Source organism: Onychostoma macrolepis, chromosome 14, assembly GCF_012432095.1.
Source record: "Onychostoma macrolepis isolate SWU-2019 chromosome 14, ASM1243209v1, whole genome shotgun sequence".
In the NCBI taxonomy this organism is placed as follows: domain Eukaryota; kingdom Metazoa; phylum Chordata; class Actinopteri; order Cypriniformes; family Cyprinidae; genus Onychostoma; species Onychostoma macrolepis.
Genome location: NC_081168.1, coordinates 23,319,810 through 23,330,435, shown reverse-complemented (window position 1 = coordinate 23,330,435; position 10,626 = coordinate 23,319,810). Strand labels below are relative to the sequence as shown.

General features: G+C 33.2%; 1 protein-coding gene across 1 annotated transcript in view; it reads right to left on the bottom strand.

Moving 5' to 3' along the window:
* Positions 1 to 1,373: 1,373 nt before the first annotated feature.
* LOC131553069 (dedicator of cytokinesis protein 2) overlaps positions 1,374 to 10,626 on the bottom strand; it is a 114,177-nt gene continuing 104,924 nt past the window's right edge. The window contains 17 exon segments of the mRNA XM_058797435.1: positions 1,374 to 1,666; positions 1,794 to 1,942; positions 2,162 to 2,261; positions 2,877 to 2,975; positions 3,083 to 3,179; positions 4,040 to 4,158; positions 4,274 to 4,411; positions 4,498 to 4,581; positions 4,653 to 4,829; positions 5,599 to 5,685; positions 8,640 to 8,724; positions 8,849 to 8,930; positions 9,148 to 9,264; positions 9,267 to 9,288; positions 9,389 to 9,493; positions 10,049 to 10,138; positions 10,281 to 10,391. Of these exon segments, the coding sequence (XP_058653418.1) occupies positions 1,601 to 1,666; positions 1,794 to 1,942; positions 2,162 to 2,261; positions 2,877 to 2,975; positions 3,083 to 3,179; positions 4,040 to 4,158; positions 4,274 to 4,411; positions 4,498 to 4,581; positions 4,653 to 4,829; positions 5,599 to 5,685; positions 8,640 to 8,724; positions 8,849 to 8,930; positions 9,148 to 9,264; positions 9,267 to 9,288; positions 9,389 to 9,493; positions 10,049 to 10,138; positions 10,281 to 10,391 (1,728 nt within the window). The 3' untranslated portion in view covers positions 1,374 to 1,600.

The window sequence follows — 10,626 nt, the reverse complement described above, 5'->3', positions numbered from 1 at the left end:
ATAGAAAACAGTCACATGGGAGACTGGGTCTAGTTATCATTAGGGTCTATAGTTTATTAATATAACTAGGTTTTGAGTCAAAAGTCCAAATATGCAAATGCTAGCAGTGGTTTGAAAACTATCCTAATTAGGATAACATCTTATGAATCTAATCAAAAATCATATTGAGTAACGAAAATGCATTAAAACTGTACTGGCAGGAGTCGCTGTACAGTATAATGATGGATTTGAACTGAAATTCTAATGCCTCACTGTTGTAAGAGGATATTACCGCGGAAGCATCACAAGCTTGACTTTTTCAGACTCTTCACTGGTCGTGGAATATAGGGAACCCTGATTTTGTACTTTACAGAATTTGGCCTGGGAGAGTTTCCAATAAAAGACCATAAATAGAATTAAGAATTGCACTAAAGATCCCACAAACAGTAGGCCTAATTGAAATGCTGTTAAAGGTTATAGAGAGTCAAAACAAATACAATGTCTCATACAAAATGAAGAACCGTTAATCTTATTTGATACATGGGTCTGATCAAAAGGCTTATTTTTCCAGTTGACACATACATAAATGATTTTTTGACACACAGTGCCAAAACCACTTCCAAGTGGTTTGTTGACCATGATATTACAGCCAACATGCCTGACCTGAACCCCATATAGAATCTATGGGATATTTTCAAGAGAAAGAGGAGAAACATTGGCTCTAACAATACAAACAAGCTGAAGGCTCAATAGTGCCTCAGCAGTGCCACAGACTGATCGCTTCCATGCCACACCTCACTGATGCTGGAGTTTGTGCTGAAGGAGCCCTGACCAAGTATTGAGTGCATAAATGAACATACTTTAAATGAACATACTGTTTTGCAAATCATTTTTTTTATTATTGATCTTAGGAAATATTCTAATATTTTGAGATACTGGATTTTTGACTTTCATGAGCTGTAAGTGCTAATCATCAAAATTAAAACAAAAGAACTTTACATGTAATGAATCTAGAACATATGAAAGTTTCACTTTTTGTAATAAGTCAAAATAAAAAACAACAACTTTTTTTCATGATATTCTAATTTTTTGAGATGCACCTGTATATGAAATACCGACACATGTGATTATTTGTAGTATTCTGTGATGACTTTAAAATAAGGCTTGAATTATAACCATATGTAACTGTTTATGCTTGTTCTCATTACATCAATACAATTTGTGAACTTTTTAAATTGCTGAAACAGTCTAATCCATTGTATCGTAATCACTAGATTAGATCATCCACTAAACCTCGAAAAGATGAATGTAAATGAATTTAACATGACATTGAAAAAAACTGAATTATGTCTACAGTCCATGTGTATATATATTTATAATAAAGATAAAATATCATAATTGTAAATGAGTTTATTACTGGTACAGATTATACAATGTTTAAAACACTGACTTCATTTCATTAGAGTTCGTTTTCAAACACATTCAATGAAATCAAGGCTTTTTTCTTCTACAGCTCTGTTACTATCAGCCTTTAAGAACTTTAACACTTCTGTTTGTAACAGATTCAAGTTAAGAGTGGTAGAAACATGAACAGCCAAAATGCTATAAAAAACTAAAGAGATTAAAAATGAGTGGATGGTTCAGACGGTTCAGAAGATGTTTTTGCTTCATCAGGTTTTGAGCTCATCTGAAAAACACACACACACAAAAATTCACACTTGAATAAAAGGTAGTGGTATACAGTATATACTGTGCATGATGGGAAGCCACATCACAGTGTTTGTGGCTTGTTAAAGTTCTGTTGAGTGTGTTACCTTGGTTTTAAAGAGCAGGTTTATGACTCCTTTGGAGCGCCGGTCACTGGTGCGGTCCGATGGCAGACACACAGAAACACTTTTACTGTCACGCTTGGACCGCGCTGACTCCATCTCCTCACTCCCATTGGCTACTGACAGAGACAGACCTGAGGACAGCATGTGAAATTAACTGTCTGCTAATATGGACTTCTTCCTGTTTTGTTGTTGAGAATTTTGGTATCCACAAAACAGGAAGTAGACAGCTTCATAAACACATTTTTTTCCACAAAAGTTTAGGGTTACTAAACATTTACATGAATTAAATTAGCTAAAATTAAGAAGAACAAAAGGGAATGAGAGGAATCACTATGATATGAATGTTGTACCTGTAATGGTGGGCAGAGATCTGGAGTTGACGAGGCCGCCGCTTCTCTCACTCGGCTCTGATAGATTCGTGTCACTGCGAAACTCCTGCTTCTTGGAAAGCTAGAGAGAGTTAAACTAATAGTTACCATAATAATATCATCACAATCACTAAGAAATAAAAACACAAACAGGTTAATGAAGGACCAAACTTGCAAAAATACTCAATAAATTAATGAATTGTCTGAATTGTTTTTATTAAATACAATTAATGAAATAAATAAATTAATTAAATATTACAATATTAAGATATTTGGTTAAAATGTATATGAATTCGTATATTTTACGTGCTGTAACTGATCAGCATTTTCAAAATTGTTTTTTTTCTATTTTTAATCATCATTTTGCCTTCACTACTTTACTTTAATTGGTTCTGCGGTGTGATACATTCATTTTTAAAGTACAAATATTCCATGTAGTGTCTCAAATAATATGAGCTCATAAACACTGCATTATAAAATAATTAGTAAAATGCTATTTAAAACCATTTTAAATTGAGTATTATATCACACCACAGGGCACGTCAAGTATTTTGTCTCAACTATTCACTTTCACAATTCTTTATTATTTGTTCTTACATATACTTCTGAATTTATTCTTAGATGTATTAACTTCTGCACATATTTAACTTTTATTGATTTATTTCTAAATGTTTATCCTGCATTTCCTCTGTCTCACCCGCTTGTCGAGGGTGCTGCTCCGCTCTTTCTCCTCGCTGATGAAGATCATGCTGCCACGACCAGGTTTCTTCTTCTTCTTGGATTTCCTCAGTTTCACCTGGAAGAACAGAAAGAGTCACTTGAGCATGATGATGTCATCATGGAGAGCTGCAATCATTGGTCTGTTTTTGAAACACGTCACAGCAATATCTTCATCATCCTCACCTCCACTTCAACACCGCTCTCGTCCATCACACTGATGCTTCCACTGGAACGAGGGATGATGGATGGAGAGGGAGGAACGCCACTGTCCAGAGATATGCTGCAGGCAGAGAAAGAGAGAGGAATAGAATATACACTGTATACTGCCTACTACTTTTTAAAAATATTATGTGAAACAGAGCACATTATGTAGTGAAAAGCAACAGTATTATGCTACATTGATGTTACATGACCTTGCCACACTGAATATTTAATTTAGCATCATCTCGGAGATAAAACAAATAATAAAATTATTGAAATAGAAATATCAAAACAAATATTAATAAAAACAACTAAAACAATAAACTACTACTAAGAATAATAAAAACATAATATATGTTAACAACAAATAATAAAATTAAAATTCCAATATAAAAATATCAACAAAGCAGTATTAATAAATATTAGTAACAAATTAATAACAAATCAAACTGTATATTAATTACAAATATTAAAACTTTTATTAAATATAAATATTAAAACAGATATAAAACATATTTCTATAAAACTATCAAATAAAATAATATAATATATTAACAACAAATAATAAAATTATTTAAATGAAAAAAAATATTTAGAAAATAAACTATATATTTATAAATATTAATAAATTATATAAACATTAAAGCAAATAAAACATTTATATTCATAAATATTAAAACAAGTATTAAAAAACTAAACAACATTAATAATTATTAATTAAACTATTAAAATGTAGTATTAAATATTAAAAGTATTAAAACTAATATTAATAAACAAATAAAACCATATATTAATGACAAATACTAATAAAAATATATTAAAATATACATATTTAAATATTGTGTATTCTATATATTTCTAGTAAATAATATATGATCTTATAAAACTGCAGGAATAATCATAGCATGTTATTTTGGACATTATTTTGTGCGTGGTCACCTCTCTGGGTGCGTCTTAGTGGGCGTTCCACATTCAGATCCAGCCAATGAGCAGATGGACTGTCGGACCGAGCGCAGCATAGAGCGCGGCCGAGTGGATCGCCTCTCGTCTGTATCCGGCTACAAAAGAGGAAGAAAATCAGGACACACTTTGCTGATCCCTTTCCCTCCCTCTTCCCTCCTTCATCTCACAAAATTCTTCTTTCTGTTTCCGCTGTCTGACTTTCATCCTTACCAACTCTCTCACTCCATACTCCTTCTCCACCTTTTTCTTCAGTTGTTTGAAGCAGTCCTCCATGCGCTCGTGGAAAGGTCGAAGGTCATCCGTCACCCTTTTTCCATGCAGACTGATTCCTCTGCCCAACAATGGGATCTAAACCAGTCAAATGGGAGTTTAAACCATCTTTCCTAACCAGACATGACTCGACAAGTTTTCTAGCGTCATGTAATGTGTCTGACCTGCCATGCGATGAGGTCTTTGAGTCTCATGAGTTTGTCTCTGTCATCAGGATTTTCGTGCATGTATTCTTCTGTGAAGAACGCCTGGAGAAAGACACACACATCAGCATCCGTTCTCAGTGTTTCTCTCTGTTTTCTCACCGTGTCTCTCTGACCTTCTCGTATTTGGCGAAGCCGCCCATGACGGCGGGGTCCACGATGCCATTGAGCAGCATGGAGAGCGGGTTTATGGGTAAAGCGTCGTCACACTGGTACTGGTTGATCATGGTGAGGATTTTCTCATTGGTTTGTCCCATCGTCTCGATGGCGTTCTCCAGCGGGCTCACCGTCGCCTAACAGAGAAATATTCACAAATTATTACATCATAAACATATCTGCTCCTCAATGCAAATCAATCACTCAAATAATATAATATAATGTCATAGAATAACAGTGCATCTCCACTTTTGTTATTAAGTTGAGGTAGTCTTTAGGCATGTTTTAACTGGCATATGGCACATTTTTTTAATTTGTTGGAAAAAAGTAACTATTATATTAACAATATTGTTTATATAAAGTGCTCAGACTGCACTGTACTCATATTAATGCATAAACTACAGAAATAATAATTTGAGATAATCTTCGCTGTCACATGACCTGCTCACACTGTTTAATTTAGCATCATCAACTTATTAATGATAAATATTAATAAAAGTATTAAAATATAAATATGAAAATACGTTAACAAAATAAAATTAACTTTTTCTATTTTTATTTATTAAAAAATACATATTTCAATAAAAATGTCAACAAAAAAACTTAAAAGTATTAATGTATAAAATGCAGGAATAATCATTGTATGTTATTCTGAATTTGGCCACAGAGAAAGGTTAATACATCAAAATGACATTATTTTTATTTACTTCTGAGATAAAACTGAATACCAATGCATTATCATAATTATATACGTATACACGAAGTCATGTGACAATGTAGCATCCTACTGTTTTATGTTTACTGTTAGGTACTGTTTAAAAAGTCCTATCCAGTATACACTGCACAGGATGCAGTACACTAGTATTTTGAAGTATTTCAGTGTGATTGACAGGGACAGAGACTCACGTGGGTCGTGTTAATGGCCTCAAACCAGCGCAGGATTCCTGGTAGTTTGTAAGCGGTTATGAATGTGGTTCGCTCGATCCACATGGACTGAAGACAGAGAAAAGAGTGAGAAGACAGTCAACTCGTGACATTAAAGAGTCTGTGTGTGTGTGTAATAGTTTTAGTGTATTTGTAAAGGGCAAAAACTCTTCAACCTGACCAGACAACATTAATTTCTAATGGAGATTTGAGCTCAGTGTTGTAGTGACTTTGGGTTTGTTTGTTGATATGGGGTTATTTTTAGAATACAGTCACATATTTTGCGCTTTCTGGTGCTTGCCTATACAGTAAAGTGTGTCTGATCACTAACAGAAATGGTCAAATATCTCCACCTGCTGTTCAAACGGCACACTACATAATGTCATTATTTAATTATCATAGATTTTGTCTCCTTTTTGTTTTTTACAACACCTTCACAACCCCAATGACGCATAAATGATGAACTGTTTTCCTTCCACACAGATGTGTGAGTGTTTATGTAGATTCAATGCTGTTATTAACTTAAACAATTACAAATTAATTTTGTTCATTTAAATAAAGCTGAAATAAAATATAAATTTTAGATGAAAAACTGCATGGAATAATCATGAAATAATGGAAATCAGAAGTGTTGCACTGGCAACAAACTAAATAAAGTAAGTTCACGATGAAGTACTAAAATGACTAAAACTAAAACAGAGAAATTAAAGCTAAATAATATTAAAGCTAAACTAAAAAAAGTACATAAAATTAGTATGAAAACTGAAAATATACAAATTAAAGATAATGGAAAATAATAATAAATGCAATAACAGTACAACATTAACACCTTGTTATGTTTATTGTTATATAAACATTATTGAAATAAAGTTGAAGTACTATAATCACTCAAATTAAAACTAAAATGAAAATGAAACTAATAGAAATGACAAGCATGTTAAATTACTAAAACTAAAATTAATAGAAAAAAAATGAAAATATAAAAAATAAAAGATAAATCAAAATATGAATATATACTATAATAATACTAAAATAACACTGGACAGATTTATTCAATACTTTTAGCCACTTGTATATGTGGGATACTGTAATTAGTTTTGTTAAGCAATATGATTAGTCAAATTACATTTTCTTTGCAGCAAGGTGCAATTAAGTCATGCTTAATGTGTTTTAATTGAGTCTATGTTGCAATAAATCAGTTAAATAAAATCAAACAATTCTCCTTGATCTATAAATGCATCCACAAACTCATAACCACAAAACTGGGTCATTTATTTAGTCTTATATTGAGCTTGTTTTATCAGACTACACTGCTTGTTGTACTAGTGAGATCTGACAACATTTTTTTTTTTATTTAGCTTTGAATGTTTTCAGATGTTTGTGAATTGTTGAAGTGTCCGAGTAGATGTGATGTATTCCAATTAAATCTTTGTGCATGAAGTGAGAATTATCAAGTTAAAGGGGTCCTATTATGCTTTTTCACTTTTTTAATTTTAGTCAGTGTGTAGTGTGTATGTTTGGGCATAAAAAGATCTACAAAGTTACAAATCTCAAAGTCCACTCCAAAGGGAGATATTTCGTTTTGTTTTGTTTTTTAAATCCCTTTTCAAGAACTACAATGAACAGCTCGTTTGGACTACAAATTTGTTTTCCTGTATTTGTGATATCACAAAAAAGAAATCCCGCCTACTAAAATTTGAATGGTGGGGAGAATGCTTGGTTGAGTACTGCACGTTTCAAAATCAAAACCCGGTGCGCGTGTTTTTATATCACTGTATTTCTGATGGAAAGTAAAGACTTTTTAAGAAGAAAATGAAATGACCATTATAACCAGGAGATGGCATTATAGGATCAATCATTGGCTGCAGCTGCCATTTCAACCGCCTAGTTTTTTCACATCTTCTGATTTATTATAAAATAAATATTATAACAAATTTAGTACTTTATCTTGCTGAAATATAAAGTATAGCAAGTGCAGGAAGTCACAAAGTCACTTGTCATTTAAAGAAATAAATAAATAAGGCCAGACGACAGCCTATAAAGCTAAATTATTTAAATACCTAAATACAAAACAAATAAGTTGGTATGACAATATTGCATTCAATATTTTGAAATGTTTAGATTTCATTTAATAACTACATCGTTTAAGTTTTATCCAACAGACTTGCCGCTGTAGTTGTGTTAGTCTGAATTTAGTCTAAATCACTTAATGCACAGCTCTATTTTGACATCGGCTCGTCAGATGATTCATTCCGTTGCCACTGTCAATCATGACTAGCCGCATAATTTAACGGATTCACTCGCGTAAATTTAACATTCGCATTTGTCATTCTGAAACATTATACATGGACATTTGGTCCTCTTAGACAAATAAAACTTTTCTCCAAATGGATTATGTAGAGAAACCGAGCAAAGGACGCTCCCCTTTCGGCACAGTACAGTTGACCGGAAATGACTGAGCTGGCTTATCTAAAACCAGGAAGTAATCGTGCATATGGTCAATTGATATGGCAATATTGACAAACTTGCTGCTTTGGCAAGGGGCGGGGCAGTACTGAAACGCCGTCTAAGCTGTTCGCCAATCACAACGCACTGGGACAGCTAACCAATCACAACACATTTTGTTTTTCGGAAGGCAGGCCTTCATCAAACCCGGATCTAATCGTGCTGTTTGTGCCAGGCTGGGGAGAAAGGTATTGTAATAATGTAAATTATGTGAAAAATAATGCACGAGAGCATGTTCTAGTACACCCCCAAAACAAAATCAACACTTTGTAAAAGAGCATAATAGGACACCTTTAACTTTTTTCTAAATGCCTGCTGGTATTGACATTAAATGAAGAGTCAGAGTGATAATTGGGTTGAAAATGTATCACAAAAGGCTTTTCCAATTAAATGTGTAATGTATTTCTGTATTTCCGGAGGTCACACACAGTGAAAAGGCATCTTTAAGATGTAATAATTATCATTAGCTTCATGAACAGTAGAGATCGATGAGAGATGAATGTTGTGTTTTGACTCACAGCAAACTCATTATCAGGATCCACTTTCCCTCTCCTCACAGGTCTGGAGTACTGGAACCGCTGGACGTAGTTTGACTTGTAGAAACTACAGAATCACAAAAAAAGAAGCAAGAGAAGAGAAGAAGAGAGAGAGTTTACAGCATCAGCTACAGATTCACACGTATTAAAGGTGAACAGATGAACGTGTTCTGTGTTTTCTGCAGACTGACTTGATGATCTGATCAGGCACGGGTTTGTTCCTCAGACGCGGTGGGATCTCCAGAACCGGCTGCACTGTAAAACACTGGATATCTGATCCAGATCCGGTCAAGAACAACAGACTGAACATTTATATATAAATATATGAAAGTATGTGTTTTAATATAAAAATGAAATAATATAATGTTATCTAATATAGCTAAAAATAAAAGATAAAAAAGTAAATTACAAATTAATAAATACAATATGTCAATGAGAGCATTTCCTATATATACAATGTAAATGGCCCCACAGTCTAAGTGAAGGATACACTGCATGTTGGAGTTTTTAATGTCGTCTCCAGGCATTGTGGTGATGTTGAGTCTTACAGCGCTGGGAAACTGACTCATCAAGTGACTCTGGAAATCTTCCCTACGCTCATACTCTTTCCGCGGTGAATGAAAACCTTATTCTGTTGATATTAAATATATCAACACATCATAATCTAGATTACATAACATATCTGTTAGCACAGTTTCAGTCTTATCTGCGAATATTAAACACACACTGACCCTGAGGAACTGAGGGAAGCCGCAGCCATAATATCCCACAGCAAAGTAGTCTGGCTTGGGCCGCAGAATCTTCATAATGTTCTCATAAAACTTGGCCTGCTGATTCTGCAAAAAGGAATATACTGATGAAATAAACATAGGGACAGAATGCTAAAAAGCTAAAAGAACAAATAATAAAGAAGACTTTTCAAATATGGAGAGTGTGTAAGCAAAATAAAAGTGATATAATATAATAATAAAACTAAACAATAACAAAACATACATTAATAAAAAATAATTCGAAAAAGATTAAATAATAATATAATATAACATAATATAGTATAATATAATATTATAAATATAATGTTTTCAAAAGTGTAAAAATTAAAATAATATATTTTAATTAAAATGTACATTTTAATTATTAAAAAGAATTAAAATATACGTAAGTAAAAAGAAAAAGTAAAAAGATAACCAAATAATAAAACATATACATAAAAAGAAAAACAATAATACAAATATACAAACACACAATAAACAAATAAATATAATATATTTGCAAAACTGCAAAGTAAATAAATATAGATTATTGATTAATAGAATATTAATAATATGATAATATTTCAATATAATATAATATAATATAATATTTTTAAAGGAGGAAAGTTGATTGTGCGTTACCAGTTTCTGTCCAAGCAGCTCGTAATCGAAGACCTCCATCTCAAACTGATCTGCTAACTCTTTACACAGAGTGATGGCCTCCTCCCACATCTGACACGTAAAAATCATGTTCACACACACACACACACACACACACGGTTAAACATTCATGAGGTCAGTCTTCAACATCCAGTCCCAGTCCAGTCACGTCTACTGAATATTAAACAGGAAGTCCATGAGAAGATCAGCTGACCTTGCCCTTATCAAAGTAGCTGATGATGGTGTCGTAGAGCGATTCTTTGAGCTGCCGCTGGGACTGAGGCGTCTGATAGTCCAGCTGAAGGATGCACTGCTCCTCCGACCACTGCAAACACATCACAACATCATTATTATTACAAGATTATTACATTCCTTCAAGACAATATGGCTGGTTCTTGGCCATGAAAAACTTGCCACCAGTAACTAGGGTGGCTGCCATTGTGTTAGGGTGTTTTATTGACTGCCAGGTGATGCTCAATGAGATGATTAATTAGAAATTAATATTCAAGGCATTGTAGTGCAATACACATCTCATTATTAGATAAACAGGGTTAACATGG